At 37.7% G+C, this 23,324-nt stretch overlaps 1 protein-coding gene across 3 annotated transcripts in view; it reads left to right on the top strand.

Annotated features, from left to right (window-relative positions):
* WNT2 (Wnt family member 2) overlaps window positions 1–23,324 on the top strand; it is a 75,261-nt gene that overhangs the window by 28,668 nt on the left and 23,269 nt on the right. For all 3 annotated transcript variants that reach the window (XM_031938865.1, XM_031938864.1, XM_012550987.3), the window contains exon 4: window positions 4,094–4,358. In XM_031938865.1, coding sequence (XP_031794725.1) covers window positions 4,094–4,358 — 265 coding nt within the window. The remainder of the gene's footprint in view (window positions 1–4,093; window positions 4,359–23,324) is intronic.

Here is a 23,324-nt window from a genome sequence, read left to right as displayed (position 1 = left end):
AATTTGGCTTTAAGTCCCAGTTCCATAGGACAAGCCTGAACAGATAGAAAATAGTGCAATGCATACCTTAACAATGAAACCAATTAGTGGATTAACTAGGAAGAAAAAGAAAGGTAAAAGGAGATCAAAGGCAAAAAAATCTACGGACACATAATTTGTTATAGTGTTTAATTCTTTTTTGGTCATGTCCTTTGGGACATTCTTGTTAAATATACTGGAGTGGTTTGCCACTTCCTTCTCCAACTCATTTTATAGATAAGGAAACGGAAGCAAATAAGGTTAAGTGGCCACATAGCCAGAAAGTGTCTGACGTCAGATTTGAACTCAAAAATTGGCAATCTTTCTGTTTGCAAAAGGGGGTTTGGACCCCAAACGTATATTGGGGTTTCAGGCCAGTGTCACAAGGTATCTCAAAAGAATTTGTAAGCTTAGGCCTTCTCCCAATCTAGAGGCAAAGATTTTATTATTATGCCATTGACTGTATGTTAAGTTCCAAAGGGGAATTAGCCATTAACAAGAGGAAAGACTAGGCTATCATGTTCCCTACCATGTTCCATAACTTAAGTCACAATTAAGCAGGAGGAAGATGCCATTAGTCCTAATGAACTTGCTGCCATGGGAAGTTCCTAATGAAGGTAAGATGCTATAAGGCAGGCTAAATTCCTTTTAAAAAAAAAAAAAAAAAGGAGTTTAATGGAAAATTATGCCAGTCTAACCCTGAAAAGAAGTTAGGATCCTAATAGGATTTAGCAAAGAAGTAAAATAATGATGATTTTTTCCCTATAAAACAACCTACTTCTTTGCTATAGCCTTCTGATTGGAGAGAGTAATTGTAGAGTTTGTCAGTGCAAAGAATTGAACAAGGAATTGAATTACAGGATCTATTGCAATAAGGGCCTTCTTAGGATAGCAACATCCTATCAGTGCTCCTCCCTGATTGCCTCCTGCTAGTTGTCCTTTCTGGAAAAGGACCAAAATGGCATCACCATGCCATTTAGAGTCATGTGAGTGTGTCCAATTGTGGCTGATCAGACCAGTATGAGCCTGGAATGCTCTGCCACAGGTCAGGCACAAATAGTCCCTATGAACATTTGAGGTGGACTTTCTAACACTTCATTTCTAGTTTCTTCTGACCATTAGCTCAATTCTCCTTTGCTCCCAGAACCTGTCACCTTCTCTGATGACAGCACTCCATGCTGGGCAGTCCTGTGTCAGTGTCTCCCATGTCATATAATCAATTCTAAAGTTCTTAAAAGAGACCTTGAGAATGTCCTTGTATCACTTTTTCTGACCACCTTGTGAGGCCTTATGCTGTGTAAGTTCTCCATAAAATAGCCTTTTTAGCAAGCGTCCATTTGAACAATGTGGCCAGCCCATGCGTTGTGCTCTCTGCAGTAGAGTTGGAATACTTGGCAGTTTAGTTCAAGAACGGACTTACAGGAGATCTTCAGAATCTTTCTAAGATAATTCAAATGGAAACGATTCCTGGCATAGAACTGGTACACTATCCAGGCTGCCATCTCCTTCAAAAGGCCTTTCTTGATTTTTCCTATTTGTCAGTGTCCTCAATCACAGTGTCTTATGATTTTAAACTGTGTGTATAAAGGTATTATCTAAATATGTACATGTATATATGTATACATGTATGTATAAAGATATATGTATATATATTCATAATGTATATATACATATACATACACTATATATCTACTAAGAATACATTATATCTACTAATATAATAATATTATATAATAATATAATATCATACATTATATCTAGTAATATTTTCTTAACTGGGAAGATGTTATTTAAATATCAGATCACTAAGATTAGGAAGTTTCACTTTTATATTTGTATCTTCCAACACAGTAGCACAATGTCTGCCACATAGTAAACATTTAATAAATATTTGTTGATCAATTGACTGATTAAATTCTTGTCCATGTCCACAGGCTTTGGACTGTTTTTAAATCTGCATCTCAGTCATCTATCTTTACTTAAAGCTTTACTTAAATAAATGAATAATGTAAATGTGATTGAAAGAATGACTATTGAACCTGCTCAAAAGAACCAACTGTTTTATAATACTTGAGGGATATTCATGTGAATACATGACAGAAGGGGTGGGGTTGCCCTCCACCACATATACAAGTTGATGGAATCCTAGAAAGTAAGGGAGAGATTACCAGTAATGAGTATTAATGTGCTAATGAATTACAAATGCCTTTCTATGCCCTGTCATCCTTTTATGAAGTGTGAAGGAGTTCCTGGCTTCAGTTTCAATGGCAGCAGGCCATTGATTGGGAAAAGGTTGGTTCCACCCCTCGAAACCTTTATAAAACTGGAGGCACTGAAACAGTTTTTGAGTTCAAGGGATCCAAAACAGAGAAAAGCTTTATAAAATGTGACCCCTGTGCTCCCACTAGGGCATCTAAATGTGGGACAGCGATTTTTTTTTTTAATCTTTCTCTTCATAATGAAATAGTATTTTACTAATAGGAGACACCAATAGGGAACAATTCAAAGAGCGTAGCTATTCAAAGTAGAGAGCAGATACACTCTATAAAAGACAGCATTTATGGTGAGAAGCAGCTTCACAGTCTGGCATTCTGGCAACAGAGGAGAAACCTGACTATTGTTTCAATATCCTGACAATTGAGAGTTGAGCTGCAGGGAAGAGCGGATCTAGGAAAGGAGACCAGTAGGGTGACCCTCTTACATTGATGCTATGCCAGAGGAGAGCCCCATGAGGAATTCAGGAGAAGAGAAAAAAATTAGCACCCGAGGTGTAAGTTGCCTTGCGCACTTATGTGGCTTATTACCATTATACTCTAAATTTGTGCCCACTCTTCCCACAGGTGCTGTGTGTATTTATGGGAAAGTATGCCCCAGGTTTATGGGGGTAATGTTTTGTAGCTACTGTTCTTACTATGCCACCTTAGTAAATTGTATCTACTGGATGACTGTTGAAGGTAAGCTTAGGAATCATAGCTGTAAGAATACAGACTCACAGCTGGAAGTAAAAGCAGCCACTCTCCTAGAGAATCAATCTTGAAACCTGTGATTTTTAAGATGGGAATGTATCCCAGAGACAGTGTCATATACATATAATTGATGTGCTACTTAAGAATTATCCATTAAAGAAACCCAACTTGGCAATGATTTAATTAGCCTGATTCAAGTTATGTGGTAACTAATGTGTATGCAAAGTATTTTTCAATAATATTTTATTTTTCCCAATTATATGTAAAAACTATTTGTAACATTCATTTAAAAAAACTTTTGAATCCCAAATTCTCTCCTTCCTTCCTTCCCTAAGATAGTAAACAATGTGATATAGGTTAGATAGTATGCAAAGTATTAAAATTCCATTTCTTTAGGAAAGACTTTATAATTCATCCCCTTTTCCTGGTGATGTTTATCACATGGATAACTGATGGTGTGGCCAAGTGGAAAGAGCACTGGCTCTAGTCTCAGAGAACCAAGATTTTAATCCCAACTCTTACTGATGCAATCCTGAGCCAATGACAATATAGGTTTCAGTGTCTTCATCTTTCAAAGGAGAGAGTTGAATTAGATGGGATATGAGGTTCCCCCCCCCCACTCTAGATCTGTGATCCAAATGGAATTAAGCATTCTCCCCTTTCTTCCACCTTAATTTTAGAGGAGTGAGGCTGCCTGGTGAAATATAAAGAGTGCCAAATTCTCAGAAATGAAGATCTAGATTAAAATCTGATTTATGATACAAAATGTCCTGAGCACATCATCTAACTTCTTGGTGTTCTATGGAATTCTAAAACTATAGTGAAGCAGACCAGTGGCAGAGCTTCATTAGTGAGTGGGTGAAATCACAAGTTTCAGAGTTCTACCTACTTTCCTAGGTAAATAAGTGAATAGCATGGATTGAACCCTTCCTACCATTCTTTACCACCATTGATAGAGCCTTTGAACCTTTGCTATAAAGCACCACTCAAAAATTATCCTGAGATTTCAGGTGCCACAACTAAATTCTTGGAGGGGATAGTGTCTTACCTGTTACGTGAGTACTTAGATGCATTCATCTCTGCTGATATTTTGCTGCCTTTTCTAATAGGCTGTAAAGCGGTTCTTGAAACAAGAATGCAAATGCCATGGGGTGAGTGGATCCTGTACCCTGAGGACCTGCTGGCTGGCCATGGCTGACTTTAGAAAGACGGGAGATTATCTTTGGAAGAAATATAACGGGGCCATCCAGGTGGTCATGAATCAAGATGGCACTGGTTTCACTGTGGCTAACAAGAGATTTAAGAAACCAACTAAAAATGACCTGGTCTATTTTGAGAACTCTCCAGACTACTGTATCAGGGACCGGGATGCAGGTAAGCCCAAAACACCTCAGGCAGGTGTCACCATTCAGATTCCCAGATGACACCATTCTAGTGAAGTCCCATATCTACAACTGATTCTTCCAATAATTGTACTTCATTGCTTCTCTCAGGATTAAAGCTCATATAATTTATAATTTCATGCTAAAAAAGTATACAAATATTTCCCAAATTAACTGAACAGAGAAAAGTAGACAATGATTCATAAAACCTATGTTGCCATAATGAGCCAGAGTTTGGGGAGAAATAGAGGCATATTGTACAGGGTTTAAATTCAAAGGGTTCTTTATATCAAAGCCATCTAACTAGACGGTTTTTAAAAATCTATGTGTAATATATATGTGTCAGCTTATAAAAAGCATGAGCAGAACAATTATTTGTATTGAGGGATTTTGAACCCCCCATTCAATAGGTAAACATTTCTTGTTGTTTTCAAATTAATTCAGGGAACCGAAGCAGAAGATACCAAATGGAAACTTATTAATGACATTCTAAATAATGAATAAGCCAAAGAATAAATCATAGAAATTATTAATAAATATGTGAATGAGGTTGATAACAATGAATTAACATATTAAATCTTTGGGATGTATATCATCAGTCTTCAGAGGAAAAATTATAGAATAGAAGAATAATTAATAAAAAAATTAAGGGAGGAGTGATGAGTTAAATATGTAATTAAAAAAACTAGAAAATCAATGTGCTTTCAGAGAGTACTTAATATAATTTAAGGAATTACAGTTAATCTGCTCCCTGAGGGCAAATTACTTGATATTTGCATCATGTCACAATGGGACTTTGAGCTGATTCCTTTTCCCTTTCTTCACACAGTAACAGATCCATCATTGTCAACACAGATCTAGGTAGTTAACTGTCTGTTTTGCAATTAACTGTATTATCTTGATTCAGACCAAAGATTTAAATTATGGGATTGCTGTGGACATGTGAAGGATTAGAGAGTATGATCTGTAAAAGCAAGAAAGTAAGATATAGGGAGAAGAAAAAGTGGTTTCATATTCTGCTTGTGTTATAAAAAGGCTTTATCTGCACATACAGATGACCATTTTAAATGAGTTTACTAGGTTTTCAATGTATTTAACAAAATCAGCAAAAAATAAAAGTAAAATAGGTGAGTTGGTTGAGATCAACTGATTTTTTTCTCTTTTAATTGACTTGGGGGGGAGGGGAATCTCATTGTTTAATGCCCTTTTTTTTTCCTAATCATTTTCAGTGGTTATGTGGATTTTTAACTCAAGGGCTGCAGCTTCAGAATTGCTTTTCTCCACCCCTCATCCTCCCATTACCACACAGGTTCTAGTCATCTTCCAAATTCAACATATTCTGTATGCTCTGATTATTATGTGTTTCTCTCCTTTTAGAATGTAAGCTCCTTGAAAACAGGAACTGTTTTTGATTTTGATTTTTCTTTGTATTGATAGTGGCTAGCTTGGCATTAAACATGTGCTTAATAAGTCTTGATTGATTTAACCGATCACATAGACTAAGTAACAAGTTAATTTTTTTAACAGGATAAATTTTTTGCTTTTCTTTGAGATGTGTGGGTACACCCTAAACTGACAAAACTTTGTGTTGTTAGGCATTGCTTAAGCAGTTAGATACAGACACAAATGCATCTATGTGAAGACTGGCTTGGGGCAGTTAGGTGGTGGAGGTGTTTAGAGCAGTAAGCTTTGAGTTACAAAGACTCATCCTCATGAGTTCAATCTAGCGTCAGACTATATGACCCTAACCAAGTCACTTAATCCTGCTTGCCTTCTGTTTCTTTAAAATGAGCTGGAGAAGGAAATGACAAACCACTCCAGTATTTTTGCGAAGAAAATGCCAAATAGTGTCTTAAAGACTGGAATACAATTGAAAAAATGACTCACCAGGAGACTTACTTTGTTCTTTCTTTCTCTCTGAACATTTCATATTAGTTAACAGTTATTATGTCAAGGAATGCCTTTCTGTCAACCCCTTAGGAAATAACAATAACATTTAAGATTTGCAAGGTGCCTTAAATAATAGTATTTAGTATAATGCAAAGGTACCAAACTTACCTCCAGTAAGTGTCCCTTATAACTCCTAAACACAGTTTGAACCAGATTAAGATGTAATTGGAGAATATTTAGCAAAAGAAATAAAAAATAGAACACAAAACTTTGTGGTTTTCTAAGTCAACATACAACCAGCAGAGATAAATTTCTAAGTGAGTTTGACAACACTTGTGTAGTGAATATAAAGGAAAACCTCAAAGTTAGGAAAGCCTGGGGCCAAGTCCCATTGGCTCTGATACATATTGGTTTTTTGACTCTCCCCAAGTTCCTTAACTTCTCTGTGTTTTAGGCCAATGGTGTCAAACTCAAATAGAAACCTGGAGATCACTAATCAGTATGTGCAGATCTTTGCAGCTGAGTATTGGGTCTATTTTTAAATGTAATGTTCTCTATATTTTATTGTATTTGTATTTATTTTGTGAAACATTCCCAGTTACATTGTAATCTAGTTCATGCAGCACTTAGTAGTGCTGGGTTGCATACTTGACACTCATGTTTTATAATTATCTTCCCAATTAGTGATGCTGGGGAAGGATTTTGCAGCATCTGCCACAGATGGCTAGATAAGCTGTTGCTTCATTTGAACCATGGTGTTCTTCTAGTCCATGTGACTGTCATCACAGGGTTGCATAACCCACTGCCTATGCCGGTCTGTGTTAGAAGACACTCCTCATTGCCTCTGCCCCTGTACACTAAGGAGGAAATGGCCCCATTCTTGAAGGACACATCTACTTCACCACTCTGAAGGGCTTGCACCACCTGTTACCGTTCCTTATTGAATCAGGCCTTGTCTCTTATGCGAGGTCTGGTGCTAATCTCCTTTTGGTATCACCCATCTCTGCAGAGCCTCTCAAATGGCTGCAAAACCCTTAGCTTCTGATGCCTTTCTGGCCCAGTTGCTAATCTAATATTGACAAATGTGGGCTGGGGCATTTCACCCACTCTCTCTTGCGAAGGGGCTCCTCTTCTTTGGATCTAAGTCTGAAATCCATCCTGGGTTTGACCCTAGAAGAAGCCTGGTCTCTAATGAAAGGGGATCATTTCCTTTTTCTTACATTTTGGCTCATTAAACCCTTGGCTGGTGCCCCAGAGGTAAATTATTGAAAGCTTAGATTTAGACTCATGTCCAGTTTCTCTCTAAAATTATGGGAGTAGGGAAGTAGAAAGACACAACATGAGTCAAGTATAGGACAACAGTTTAGTTACTACCCTTAAAAGAAATGTTGAACACAAAAGACTCTCTCCAGTGTGCACTGACAGTGAGACTTAAGAAATCACAGTGCTAACTACTGTTATACTAGTCCAGAAGGTTGATATATCTAAACATGAAGCAGTTTGCAGCACGGCTAACTAGACACTTTACATTTCACCTTTGCTCTGTACTATCTTCCTCAAAGTTCATGTCTTCTAACAAGCTAGACCAAGGGCTTCTCCTTTTTTTTAATGTCTACTATCACTAATTTAACAGTTGTTTTTTTTTCTGTCAGTCAGCTACCTTTCAGACTCACAAGGTCAACTCCAAGCCTGATCATATATACTTCAAAAACAATGTTCATGGGACAGCTAGGTTACACAGTGAATAGAGTACCAGCCCTGAAGTCAGGAGGACCTGAGTTCCAATTTGGTCTCAGATACTTAATACTTCCTAGCTGTGTGACCTTGGGCAAGTCACTTAACCCTAATTGCCTCAGGAAAAAAAAATAGTTCAGCCAGCTACAAAAGTGGATAGAAATTGGAAAAAGCACCTAGGGGACTAGATGACTTTGTATTTCATGTGGAAGTTCCTTCAGCAGGAATGAGGGAGAGCACAATCCATCCCCTCACCTCCAACTGGGTGAGAATAGAAAGAAAAAAAAAAAAAACAAGAGCAGGAAAAAATGAGCAAAAGGCTATCTCTCCTTTTCCAAAGGTCCACTGAGTCATTGGCTCCTCTGGCTCAGCAATGAATGAGGGCATCACTTTATTATTTGAAAACACCCATGTCCTTCAACCCCAAGCCACCACGTAGTCAGAAGCAGTCAGGAAGTTCATTATTTCAGATGTGCCCAAATGTTGAGTCACCAATGCCCCTTGGAAGTTTCCAGGGAAGCTCTGGATCACACTGACTGGGATAGCCCTTATAGGCCAAGTCATTTTTCATTACTCTGAAATGACATCATACCACCAAGAGATGAATCTTCCCATGGCATTTCTTTGGTCCTTCCATTCTCTGTGTCAAAGCCTTACAGGTAGTAGATAGGAAGCTAAAGGGTCACATTGATCAGCAACTACTGGAGAGATGGGCAGAGGGAAATTGGGCCCAGGCTGAGAAAGATATTAATTTGGGTCAGGTTACAGCTGATAGTCTCAAGTATGCAAATTTGCTAGTCTTGTTCTTAGGAATCTGTAGGGAAAACCCAAGCCCAGCCTGATAGGAGAATCTGAGCTGAACCAGACAAACTCTAATTCAAAGAAAAAACAACATAGCAGAGCATGAGAAATTAACAGAAAAGCTGTATATTCACTTTCCTAAGCAAGCTGAGACCAGATCATCGGCAAGTCAAATGGAAACAACTGTGAAAGTCTTTCACTGTGGACTCAAGTCCATCCAACTACAAAATAAAATTACTCAAAGGGGTTTTTTGTTTGTTTGTTTAAGGAGTTAAGCTGTCTTAGAGGTGGTCTCATACAAATGCCTCCAAGGAGTCAACCCATAGCCCTGATTCTCTCTTTCAGGGTATAAGGTTTGGGTTTCATGGAGTAGCCATGATAGAAAATCTTTAAAAATATGAAGATGAAGTGGTTTTCTTAGGGTTCCCTGGTCCAACCCTCTGTGCTCTGTCTTCTTTAAACATTCAGGAGTTATTTCTTCTAGTTCTGGTGTTGCAGGATGACCAGAAAAACTGATTTTTCTTTTCAGTCAATATCATGGCAGACTGTATTAGGGAGACTGTCCCACAACAAGGTAAGACAATTTAGCAGGTGGGCTGATGTAGCAGTCTGTACTTTTCAATGTCTTAAGAACCTGGTCTTGGCAGCCCAGGAGCCAGCCACCCCTACTTCAACCTGTCGATGCTTTATTGGCACACTGAGATAAGTTCATGCTCCTTACCTGGAATTGAAGGTCCTCCATGATGTTTTCAGTTTTATCTTCTGTTCTTTCCTTACATTTACCTCTAGATCCTAATCAAAAGTACTGTTTTCCGTGACTTGTGGTATTTTATATGTACATATCTGATGAGTACTTCTCTGATTTGATGATTTAATAATGTTTTTCCCTTAGTCTTTAATACCATAATTTCCTACCAACTTCTATTCTCCTGCCCCTTTTCTAATGATAATTATGGTAATAATAGTTAACATTTATATAGCATATACTATGTTGCAGGCATTGTACTAAACACTTTACACATATTACCTCAGTTGATTTTCATAGTAACCCTGTGAAGTAGGTGCTATCATATCATTTTACAGATGAGAAAACAGAAACAAACCAGAATGTGAAGTTATTGAAGGTTTTATATGCCCCCAAAGTATTTCGTGCATGACCATAGGACCTTCAGTGATATAGAAATGAAGAAAGCACTGGCTTTGGAGGTAGAAGGCCTTATGAATAGTGTGACCTTAGTCAAATTGCTTTATGTCTCTGAGATTGTTTCCTAACCTGACCCTATTATCCTGGGGATAATAATGGTTTTTACTATCTATTTAACAGTATGATCAGGAAGATTAAAAAAAAGTGCTTTGTAAATTATTAAATGTCATTCAATTGAAAGTTATTATTTATTAACTATAAAAATTCCTTTTTAAAATTATTTTATTTTTCCACATACATACAAAGATAGTTTTCAACATTCATCTTTGCAAAACCTTGTATTCCAAATTTTTCTCCCTCCCTTCTTTACCCAAAACAACAAGCAATCTGATATAGGCTAAACATGTGCAGTTCATCTAAACATACTTCCATATTTGTCATGCAGTGCAAGAAAAAAGCAGATCAAAAGGGGAAAAAAAACACAAGAAAGAAAAAATAAACAACAGCAAAAAGGTGATCCACATTTAGTTTCCACAGTTCTCTCTCTCTCTCTTTGCAGATGGCATTTTCCATCCCAATACTATTGAAATTGCCTTGAATCACTACATTGTTGAAAAAAAAAACAAGTCCATCACAATTTATCATCATATAATCTTGTTAACTGTGTACAATGTTTTGCTCACTTCCTTCAGCATCAGTCAAAATTCTTTATTATATAAAAAAGAATAAGTTTGTCATAGGGGGGAAAAATCTCCATTTCTACTACTACTACATAATCTTCCATATTCATTTTTTGGTCAGTTTAAGTGGTCAGAGAAGAAGATAATCCTAAGCAAAAAAAATAAAAATCTGTACTAGGAAAAAATTCTGAATCTCTTACATCGCAATGGAGAGCTATTAGAAAGATCTAGATCCTATCTCTTCTCTCCCACTTTGCAAATTCCAGAGCTCCTTTACAAAGTGATAGTGGGAGTAGGAAAGGAGATATTCATTGAAAGACTTTTAAAACACATTGAGCTGCTTTTAATTGCCATCCTCACACACACTTTTTCTTTTCAGCCTGTTCAGGAATTGCCTACTGCCAGACTGAGCAAAAACATAGGACAGCTTGTACTGTAGATGGGAAGTAGTGTGAGAGTTGTGTAAAAGACACTTCATTTATTAAAACTTTACACTTCCCTTCCCCAGAGGGAACCCTTACCTCCATGAGGCTCTTCACCAGCACCTCCATCAACCTCAAATCAGCAGCTGTTCACACCTGTCTGATTTTTACAAATATGCTGTTCCTTCACCCTTCACTTTCCTGCAGGCCACAGGAGTTGGGTTCAATCTTCAACATTGAACTTCAGGTGCAGCAGATTTTCTGCTGGAAAATAAGAGAAAATCTATGCGCAAGTCCATAATCAAAGGCACTACTAAGATTTCCAGCTGAGTGCCCCTTCGGTAGAGGTCTACCACCTGCAATACAGTCAGAAATGGAGAAATAAATAGGTTCCCACTGAAATCATTCCCCAAGTTATGCTCTGAACATGTTAATCTTTCTGAATTAATTGCAATGAAATTGCAAAATGAAAAAGAGTTAGTGATTGGGAAAGTCCCCAAATCCAGGAAAACTGAAATATCGTGCCAGATTTTCAGAGCATGATTATGAGACAGTGTTTATGAAATGGAATAATGGGATCATTTATACACACACACACACACACACACACACACACACACACCATACACAGAAACAGAGAGACAGATAGTTGACCTGATCAATCACAACAGTTAATTTATTTGAAAATGGAAACCAAAGCGTTAAGGATAGCTCTGAATTTGCAAAACTGGACAAGTGGGAATATAAAGGTACCTTTAGATGTTTAGAAAAAGGAAAGGTTGTACGATGAGATCACTGAAATAGAACACTTGGTTGACAGACCATTACCTAACTTCTTGAAAAAGGTAACAGAATGCATGGAAAAGACAATACCGTGGTGGTTTGAATTGGGAGTTACGTTTTGATACAACAAACTCAAAGAAAGAACAAGCTAAACAAGCTTGTTTAGCAAAAAGAAGGTCTGGATATGGCTGTGGGGAGCAAGGAATGCCCTGATTCTCTCTCCAGGCCTCCGGTGAGAGATAGAACAAGAGATAAAAGGACTGGAAGATGCAATCCACCTCCGATAAGCATTTTTCTCTGAAAAAGCCATCAGGATGAAAGAAGCCTAAAGAGTTTGTCTGTTATGGAATGATTGCTCCAGAAGGCACAATCGGCAGAGTTTAGGGAGTGAAGAGGATAAACTGGAGATTAAAAATAGAGATTGAGGAAGGAGGTGCTTTCTTCAATTAATTACACAGGGGTTGGGAGGAGAGCAGGTTGTGGTCATTTGTTCCTAACAGGGATAGCAGGCAGTGGGAGTGGCTCAGCTGAAGATGAAAATTGCTTCAGGGGATTTTCCTGCCATTTTAGAGATGAAAGTAAAAGGAACCACCCTGTTACCAGGGGCAGTGAGTAGTGGAGAGGGGGCTGAAACTCAAGGCTTGTCTCTTTCTACCAGTCTTGGCTGTTTCTGTTATCTGGTACGCAACTATATTCACTGACTTTCCAAAAAAGGACAGTAATTTCTTTACTATGTTAACTCTGCTCTCCTATATCTGTCATATTTAAGCTTTATTTTTTTAAAAATTCAATGCGAATGTAATCGTTTCAAGTGTGTCTGATTAGTATTTGACATAAGTAGGCATAAAGTGGGACTCTCTCAGAGTTCCCAGATGATTTTGTTGTTGGGCTGTTTTTTCAGTTGAGTTTGATTCTTCATGATTCTATTTGGGGTTTTCTTGGTAAAGATAATGGAGTAGTTTGCCATTTCCTTCTCTAGTACATTTTATAGCTAAGGAAACTGAGACAAAAGGAGTAAATGGCTTGCCCAGGGTCACACAGCTAGTTAAATGTCTAAGGCCAGTTTTGAACTCATGAAGAGTTTTCTGACTCCAGGTGCTATACTGCATGTACTATGGCACGACCTAACAGCTCTATCCAATTGCTTGGCTGCCCAATGCAGTGGGTAGGAAGAAAAACCTAGACTTAAGACCTATTTCTGGAATATATTGACATCTGCCAGAATGAATAAAAAGATAAGATGGCATATAGATGGGAAATATCATGAGAGTTGTTTAAAACAGGGCTTCCTAAACTTTTTCCACTCATTATTCCTTTTTGCCTAAGAAATTTTCATGTGACCCTGGGCATATAGGTATCTAAAATAGATACACAAATCAAACATTTACTGAAAATAAGTCATAATTGTGTGACCCTCACATTCTGTTGCAAGACCCGTATGGAGTTGTAAACCACAGTTTAATAAGTTGGTGCATACAGGATATTTCATTTATTAAAACTGCATACTTTCCTGAGAAAATTACTCATTTCCCAGTATTCTAGGAGCTTTGGGATGCGAAGTCAGGAAATAAGTTCAAATGAGTAAATGAGTTCAAATCCAGTCTTAGACATTTACTAGCTATGTGACCCTAAGCATGTCACTTAATGTCTGAAGTGCCTCAATTTTCTTATCTGTGAAATGGTGATAATAGTACCACCTGCCAGTGTTATTGTATGAATAAAATGAGATGCTTGTAAAGCTATTTTGCAAGCCATAAAATGCTATATAAGTGCTAGCTATTATTAGCTAAGACTATAACTTTCTGAGAAGGTGCTAACTTGTATGGATTGGTAGGGAGATAGCTCTGTAGAGTTTTTTACATGGATGAAATCACAGAACTAGATTCTATCCCTCACCCCCCAAAACATCCCACCATATGTTAAAAAGATGTTATAACCCTTTTAGTTTTGCCCTAAGCCACAAAAATGACAAGGAATTTGCTTATCCAAACTGTATTCTTTTGGGAAGATATTACTTTTATTTCATATTCATGACTATGACATATCCTTATGACCCAGAGTAGATAGAATCATGGATAAAATAGTTAACAGAAATGTTCATTTTTCATGCTTTAGTGTTATGCTGTTACCATCATTTGCGGGTAATGAGACTGCTGCTGTAAAATTTTTTCCAAGACCTGGCTGCTGAAGCACCTCTCTCTTCCCAAGTTGATCCTGTAGAAAGGACTTAACCTGACAAAAAGGATTTTCTTCAATGGAAATCCCTATTTTGTAATGTTCTCAGTTAAGTCAGGTAAAAGTCCAATCTATTATAACTTAGTATAACCAAAGACCGTTATTTCTCTAAATTCACAGTATCACAAAATATAGAGCTGGAAAGGGACCTTAAGGACTGCTCACTTCAAAATCCCCGTTTTATAGAAAGGAGAAACTGAGACCCAGAAAGAAAAACTTATTTCTACAAGATCAAACCCAGTTTTTCTGACTTCAAGTCTATGTTAATTCCACACTTCCACAATAACTCCTTTTATATTTTTTCTTTGAACTTTGAAAGGTATCCCTGCTATCATCTCTGGTGATACTTTCTAAACCAAACAGATCATATTCCCCAGGCATGCCTTCTTATTTTCCTATATAACTGATAGTTATTGGTGCCTTTCCTGAAATAGCTGTAGTAAGTCTACCCCATGTACAGAATGCTTTCTTCTCTTCCTCTTAATATTTTTTGATTATCGGGGCTGCACTTGGGTTGACCATCTATTCATTATCCTTCAGTCTTGCTACACAACCAGCCCACCTCCTGTTATGTAATGAAAATGCCAAATAGAAGATGTTTTTTCCATAAGGTATATAAATCATTAATAGAATCTCTGACTGGCAAGAGAATATCACATCACACCAAGAAGAACCTATTTTCCAGTAAATGGGACTACCAGATGTTGAAATTGGGTTATTAACCACAGATACCTGGGCTCTGAGAAAGTCAATGGATTTAGAGTACATTTTAAATCAAATAATATATGATTTCTCATTTTAGTTCACCATCTAGTTTCATAATAACTTGGCCTTACTATTATATGAACAGAGGAACTGATTTTTTTTTTCTTTTTTGTTGTGGATAGAGGACAAGAATGAGAGAAAGCTCAGTTGTATTAAACTGGTCATTTTCTAACCACTTTTGCTGAATACAATCTAGATGATCAGGAACCATTTTAAATGTCAAAGTATTTTTTTTTAATAACTAACTGAATTTGCTTGGATATTTTTTTAGAGATGTGTGTGTTTAGTGGAGATACAACTCACGTGTCTTAAACTCTTTCCTTTCATAACCACAAGTAGTTTAGTTAGTATATTCTTTGATATTAAGGCTCTAGATGGCACCTTTTAAAATGTAAATATACATTTTAGTGGATCTAAAAACAACCATTGGTTAAGAAAGCATTAAAACCTCAAATTTCCCTATAATTTAATCTTGATAATTAATCTCTGAAAAGACAACACATTAAAGCTATGACTGGGCATGAAAACTTTAGCTTAAGTTATTTTAACTGAGTTTAGTAAACCAGACTACAAGGCCCCCGTAGGAATGAGGCACCAGAGATGAATTCTGTTAGAAGGAGAAGGGAAAAGATAAGGACTGTTTAATAGGGTAAGCTGGCTGGGGAAGCTCAGGAGTGGGGGGAGGCACAGGTTTGAGTTGTCTGATGACAGGATGAGGGTATGGAACCTAAAAGGGACCCTTCTCAAAAAGTATAAAGAAGCAGTAAAAAGAGATGGAGGAAAGGCTATTGAAAACCAATGTCAATAATTTCATAATTTTGATTAGGATCACTCTTAGAACCAACTGTTCACAAATCTTTTTATCCTTTTCTTTTCTCATCACAATACCTTCATACTCCTATCATCCCTAAAAAAAAATTCCAAGAAATAAATAGCTTGATATATCTTGTTGTACCAAGAAATGGTCAACTGAAAACATGAAGTGTGATAAATGTTATAAGGTTGGGCATATGTATATGTGTCCATTTGTGATTACTTATATGTTTATACACAAGATGGTTGTCCTCCTTTGTTCTCAAAAAGGACCCATGTTGTCTCTGAGTGGATGTATTGCTTCATTCTGACTATTCCAGTATCATCGAGATCTGGTGGCCAAGCTAGCTGTCCAGGATAGGGTGTGTGTGTGTGTGTGTGCGTACACATGCATGTATATGCATGTACATGTATATATTCACATATTTGTGTGAAGGTAGTGCTGTATGTTACACAAATGTGGATTATTACACATACACCTATCTGAAGACAGAAAAGATATTTAAGGTCATCTGATCAAATCCCTTTATTTTTCAGATGAACAAAGTAAGATACAACAGCCTCAGGTTAAAACACCCTGGTATAAGCGGCAAAGCTAGAATTCAAACCAGGTCTCTCAAGGCCCACTCCCGCACTTTTTCTACTTCTATCCCATATTTTCTTCTTCAGTTGAATTAAAGCCAGGATGTCTCATCTATAAATTTTGCCTCTCATCGTATACAACTCTACAATGTTGCTGTCCATGTGACATTTTGCAGACCAGCAGCTTCCTCAAATTGCAGGTTAGAGCTTGAAAATTGGATTTTCTGGGACAGTTATTCTGTAGGCTCTGCTGTTATCTTCTGTGGTTATTGCACCAGCCATCTGGAAGTCAGGAGAAACCTTTCAAGTTAGAGATAGGTTCATCTCCAACTGGAGGAATGCTACTCTGGCCTCCTAAGAAGGGGTCTGCACCTAATCACAGGCCACTTTCAGCAGTTCATAATGTCAGAGTGCTGACCTGAGACCAGGGTCACTTTGCGGTCTCCTTCCCAGCTCCAGAGAACAAATAGAACAACCTTTTTTCCAGTCAAGTTCAAGAGAGAAATTGAGAGGAACAGTTGTTTAACTTGTTCCCTGTTGAAAGAGTGATACCTGGCTGGCAGTTGCCCGACTGGGATGTGGGATGTAAGCTATCAGAATCAGATTTGTTTTATGTGAATCACACTCAGCAAGCGAGGTTCACAGCCCATGGAAACCTGATCCCAATCCCGGTACTCGTGGAATAGTATTCTAGGCTGGCTGCTTTGGGTGGACATTAGGCAGTTCATTTAGAAAACACTTACTCGGTGCTTCCTGAGCAAGGCAACTGTACCAGGAGCTGGGAAGGCACAGACCTTGCTTCCAAGGGATTTCTGAGAGGGAAGATAGCATACACACAAATACCCATGACTTGAGAAAGAATGAGATAAAAGTGAAAGAGAGGTGACAGAAAAGCCCTATGAGAAATTAAGAAGGGAAAGATGATTTTCATCTGGGTGGAAAATTTAAAAGTATTTTTAAGATAGAGGAGAAAAGATTAAAATAAGCAACATTTACAAAGATACATAATAAAAATGTATATGTTATGTGTGTATATACATATACCTGTACAATGTATTCATACACACATATATATTCATATACATACTTTTTTATTGTTCATTTTCTGTCATGTTTAACTCCTCATGACCCCATTTGGGATTTTCTTTACAAAGATCCTATAGCAGTTTGCCATTTTCTTCTCCAGCTCATTTTATAGATGAGGAAAATAGAATTGAGACTTTCCCAGGGTCACACAGCTAGTAAGGGTTTGTAGCTATTTGATGCGTGTGTTTTCATGCACATGTGTGTATTTTGGATTTTGTTGTTTAGGATGTCACTAAACTGATTTGTGATTATTTGATTAGGCTAAGTTTCAGTGAATTTTTCTAATACTTACGATAAATGAATAGATGGATGGATGAATAGATGGATAAAAAATAATCTATTTAGGCTCACTCTGTACCAACTGTTATACTAACTACAAATGTATGAATGTTTAGACAAAAAAACTAGTCAGTACTTACTCTCCAGGAACTCACACTCTAATTAGAGAAGAAAACACATAAAAGAAAATTCAGTTTCAGGACACATGAAAAGTCCCAAATTCTAATGAGGCAGTTTTGTGATGAATAGTAAGATCAGGGGTCCCTGGGTTACAATAGTAGCTCAGTGCTGGTAATCTGAAGAGCATACAGAAAGGACAGGTGATAAGGCCTGGAAGACTTTAGGTGGCTGTGATAGGGTGAATGGCAAGGCCGGGTCCTCTATGGGATCAGAAGCAATAGAGTTTACTCATCTTATCCAAGAGCCCTGTGAAAGCATCAAACAGCCCAGGCAAGGGTGAAAGGCAGGAAAGATAGGTACCTTCAATAGAGTGAGCTGCAGCCAGAAAGATGAGGTTCTTTGGGACCTTTGAGCTGCATTCTGTGCTCTATCACAAAGTGTTTCCCTCTGTTTTGTCATCATAGAAATGGGAAGAATAAATGCCCCAAAAGATTACTCATAGGATTTAGAGCTACTTAAAAAAGAGTCTGAGATCTTCAATTCCAATCCTTGATTTTGTAGAGGGAAAAATGGAGGCCAAGAGAGATTAAATGATCGGCCTAAGCTGCAAGATATATAATAGCAAGTTAGTCAGCACTTGGACCTTCTCATCCCAAATCTCTGTGATCTTTCTACTACTCTAATGTGCTGAGTGAGGTCTGAAGAATGATTTTTAGGGAGTTACTAGGTAGAACATCCAGGAAAGAGATAGGATCTGTAGGTATATTATTTGTCTAAAAAATAATAATACTATCACCTTACAACTGTTAAGTGTTTTGTAGTTTTCCAGGCTTTTATTATGTTGTTTTGTGTGATTCTCACAACTTCTTTGTAAGATAGAAAATGCAGGTGTTATTATCATCCCATCTTAAGGATAAAAGAAACTGAGCCTTAGAGGAATTAAATAATCCATTCAAGGCCATGGGACTAGTAAGTGTTAGAACTAAGACTAGACAGATTCTAAGTCTCGTCTTCTCCAAGCTATCAAATTCCACCCAGTTACCATGGTATTTTCCTAACCAAATATTTGGACGTGTTAGATCATGCTTACAACATAATAGATCTAGTTAACTCTAAATTGTTTGTGGTGCTGTCATTGTAATTCCTTAGGACAACAGTAATTATTTATCCTCACTGACAGTGTTAGATGTTCTTATCTCTATTTTTAAATCGAAGAAAGTGGGACTCAGAACAGCAAAATTTCTTGCCTAAGGTCACACAACTAAAAGTTAGTGGAAAATCCAGGACTAGAACTGAGTACTTCTGACTTAGTATCAAGCTAGCTCTCTTCTAACCTTCTATTGTCCTAAGACAGCTATATTACATAAAAGTATAAATCATAAAATAAATTACCTTTTGAGGCAATTGATCAATAGATGGAAGATTTCTATATCATGATTTATGAGAAGTACACAATCTCTAACCATTATCTTGCCCTTGAATGGTCTTAAAATTACTAAGAGAGTAAAAAGTCCCCTCCATACCCAAGGGTACCTGAGATGATATTAGCAGCAATAACCATAATGATTTGCATTTATATGGCATTTTAAGATTTGCAAAATATTTTATATGTGTAATTTCATTTGATCTTCAGAACATTCCTGTAGGGTTATTTTCCCCATTTTACAGATGAGGTGACTAGGCTGACAAAGGTCAGGTAATTTATACAGGGCACAAAGCTAGTAAATATCTAAGGAAAAATTTGAACTCCTTCCTCTCTCAAAGTTCAGTACTTTCTCTACTATCATACCTTTGTTGCCTCCACTGTATTTTCTGCTTCTTCTCCCATCATTTTCTGCCCCTCTTCTTGTTTCTCTTTCCTTCCTCTTCCTTTGCTTTCTCCTCCTCTTCCTTCTTCTTCGTCTTATTCTCCTCCTGCTCTTCCTCCTCCTCCTCTTTCTTCTTCACTTTCTTTCCTTTCCTCTTTTCCTCTCTCTTTTCCTTTCTTCCTTCCTTCTTTTCTTCTTTTTTCCTCATCTGGAGACCCACCAGTAGCATACCTGGTGGCCCTCAAAGCCAAGGGACGTGTGAAACAGGATCATTGGTTTAGGATTCTATCAAAACTTAGCACCTTATTTAACAGATGAGGAAACTGAGAACCTAAGAATCACTTAAGTGATTCTCAAGATGATAGTTAGTCAATAAGATTTTATTAAGTGCTTACTCTGTGCCAAGCACTGTTCTAAGTACTGAGGTTACAAAAAGAGACAAAAGAGTCCCTACCATCAAAGAGATCTCTAATGGAGGAGGCAACAAGCAAACAGATAAGTACAGATAAGTTACATACAGAATAAATAGGAAATAACTGGGAGGAAAGGCATGAGAATTAAGAGGAGTTAGGAAAGACTTCCTCTAGGAGGTGAATTTTCCATTGGTTCTTGAAGAAAGGAGGAGGTGAAAATAAGGAGGGAGAGCATTCTGGGCATGGATGGCAGCTAGAGAAAATGCCCAGAGCCAAGGGATAGGATGTGGAACAGCAAAGAGACCAAAGAATAAGGTATGAGAAGACTAGAAAGGGAGGATAGTATTAGAGATTTTGAACAGGTGATTTTTTATTTGATCCTGCAGATGATAGGGCGGGATCGAAATTTATTGAATGCTGGGGAGGTGCGGGGGAATAACATAATCAGACTTACATTTTAGGAAAATCTCTTTGGTGGCTGAATCTGATGATATATTGGAGTAGATTTGAGGCAGGCAGACCCACCAGCAGGTTATTGTAGCGAAATGATGAGGGCCCGAACCAGGATGGTAGTAATGTCCAAGGAGAGAAGAGGTGTTGTAAAGGTAAAATTGGATATGAGAGTGGGGAGGTGGGGCTGAGAAAGTGAGGAGAAGAGGGGGCAGCTAGGTTGAAAACTTGGGGATGAGGAGGATGGAGGTGCCTTCAACAGCAAGAGGGACATTTGGAAGGGGGATAGTATTAGATATGTTGAATTTAGGATGTCTCCTGGGCAGTCAGTTCAAGATATTGGAAGTGTAGTTGAAGTGTGAGACCGGATATCAGCAGAGACATTAGGGTTGGATAAGTAAATTGGAGAACCATCAGCATCGTGATAATAATGAAATCCATGGGAGCTGGTGAGATCACTAAGTGAAAGAGTATAGAGAGAGAAGAGGAAATGCCCCAGAACAGAGATCTGTGAGACACCTAGAATTAGCAGCCATGATTTGGAGAAGGATCCAATAAAGGAAAGAAAAAAGAAACAATCTGATATGTAGGGAGAGAACCAGGGACAAGTGACATTCCAAAAACCTAGAGAGAAGAAAGCATCAGGAAGATAATATGATCAGCAGAATGAAAGGCTGCACAAAGGTCAAGGAGAATGAGATCACTGGCTTTGGCAATTATGAGATCATTGGTAACTTTGTAGAGAGGAGTTTCGGTGAAATGAAGCTCTGTATGGGAGCTGAATGAGATAAACACGTGAAACAAGAGCAAGAGCAAGGAGAGATTCGGTACTACATCATGGAAATTTCATGGTTCATAGATTTTGCCTGAAATGAAATCATAGAATCATGAGTTGGCAGGAATTGTAGAGGTCATTTAGTTTAACCTCATCTGAAATATGTATTTCTTTGTAAAGAACTAAAATAATGAGTTTACTACTTTTAAAGGTAGTCACTTCTTTATTTTTAGGTAGCTATGAAATGTTGGGAAATTCATAGATAAATGTATACATATATATATATGAAAATTTTTATTAAAAATATATTTTTAATATTGATCCACTCCGAGGCTGAAAGTTTTGCTACCATTCAATTTCCAATCCCATTCTGATCTGCAGGTCTTTGACATGCTCTGTTTCTGACTTTGGCTTCTAGGTGGCTTGTGGATAAAGCCTTGGAGTTAGGAAGATCTGAATTTGATTTGATCTGATTTGAGTCCTGCTTCATACACTTACTATCTATGCCACTCTGGGTTAATCACTTAACTTCTTTGAACCTCAATTCCTCCTAATGTAAAAGGGAGATAATAAGAGCACTTACCTAATTCAAAAGAGTTCACATGTGAAGCATTTAGAAATTAAAGCTCCACATAAATTTTAATTATTGTTATTATTATCCCTTCTTAAGCAGCCTTGAGGCTTCTCAGTCTCAGAGAATCACCATACTGGTGCTGAACTTAGTGCAAAAACCTGATTGACTTTAGCCCCACTGAATCTCAGAAATCCTGAAATAAAAACACCCACCAGCCTCAGCCTCCCCCAGAGACAGGGATTTTAGGTGTGTACCCCCATCTCAGCAATTTCTCCTTAAATTGAACCACACTCTGCCTCCCTGTAACTTCCTTCCTTGGACCTGGTTCTCCCATCTAAACTTAATCAGAATAAGTCTAATCCTTTTTCACATGACCGCCTTAAAATTTTTCCATATGCCCTGTAGGACTTCTCCTAGCCAGATTTGACATCCCAATTTCCCTCAACCTAATCTTTCAGAAGAGAGGACAAGAGGAAGCATCAATTATAGACATTGTGGATGAAGTGGGACTTGAAGTCTTGAAGAGCATATATAAATAGAATTTGAATAGAAGAGCAGGAGAAGGCAGGGCATTCCAGTCAATCGTAAGAATATAGATAGAGGGGCAACTAGATGGCTCAGTGGATAGAGAACTGGCCCTGAAGTCAGGAGAACCAGAGTTCAAATACAGCCTCATACTTAGTAGTTACTAGCTGGGCAAGTCACTTAACCCCAATTGCCTCAAGGAAAAAAGAACACAAAGAGACATGAAAGCAAGAATGAACATAATGAATTCATGCAACAACAAAAAGATCAACTTGACTAGTATAAAGGGAGACTATTGGGAAGTGGTGTGGGAGGAGGGGGGAGAGATAGGTAGATTGGGTGGAGCCAGAGTATGAAGAAACTTGAAATCCAAGAGAATTGAGATTTCTATCATCTCTCGTCTTGACTGTAGCTTTTTAATCTGTCTTACTACTAGTAGTGATTTTCCCCTTCTATTCATCCTTTAAAAGCTGCAAAATTAATATTCTTGAAAAATAACTCTGACCACATCATTCTCTGGCCCAAAAAACAAAAATCTCCAACTTTATATTGCCTCTAGGATAAAATACAGTTTCCACTTAAAACCCTCCACAACCTAATGTCACCATATTGTTTCTCTTTACAAATACAAACTGAACTATTGACTGTTTCTCAAACTCAACATTCCCTCTCCCAAGATATCTTTTCCCTGATTATCCCCCCACCCAGCTCTGGAATGTTTCCCCTCCTTACTTTCACCTCTAGAAATTCTTTCAAAAGTCAGCTCAGGTGTTCCCTCTAATAAAAAAAGCCTTTCTTGATCTCCATCCCCAATCTCATCACTGCAACACATTCTTTCTCAGAGAATCTTGTATTTTATCTGCTTACATGCTTCATTCTCACCACCCAATTCCCCCAAAGAATGGAAGTGCCCTGGAACCAACAATAATTTTATTTTTTGTCTTTATATCCCTCCTTAGTGATTGTTTCCCTACAAAACTACTTAGTTTCAACAGTTCTGAGATGGAAACAAGGTATGAATGACCCCTTGCTTATTTGTTGCATTTTTTAATGGAGTTGGCATTGTAGGAAATCATATA

The sequence above is a fragment of the Sarcophilus harrisii genome, chromosome 5 (assembly GCF_902635505.1).
Source record: "Sarcophilus harrisii chromosome 5, mSarHar1.11, whole genome shotgun sequence".
Lineage (NCBI taxonomy): Eukaryota > Metazoa > Chordata > Mammalia > Dasyuromorphia > Dasyuridae > Sarcophilus > Sarcophilus harrisii.
This window is presented reverse-complemented; position numbering and strand designations above follow the sequence as displayed.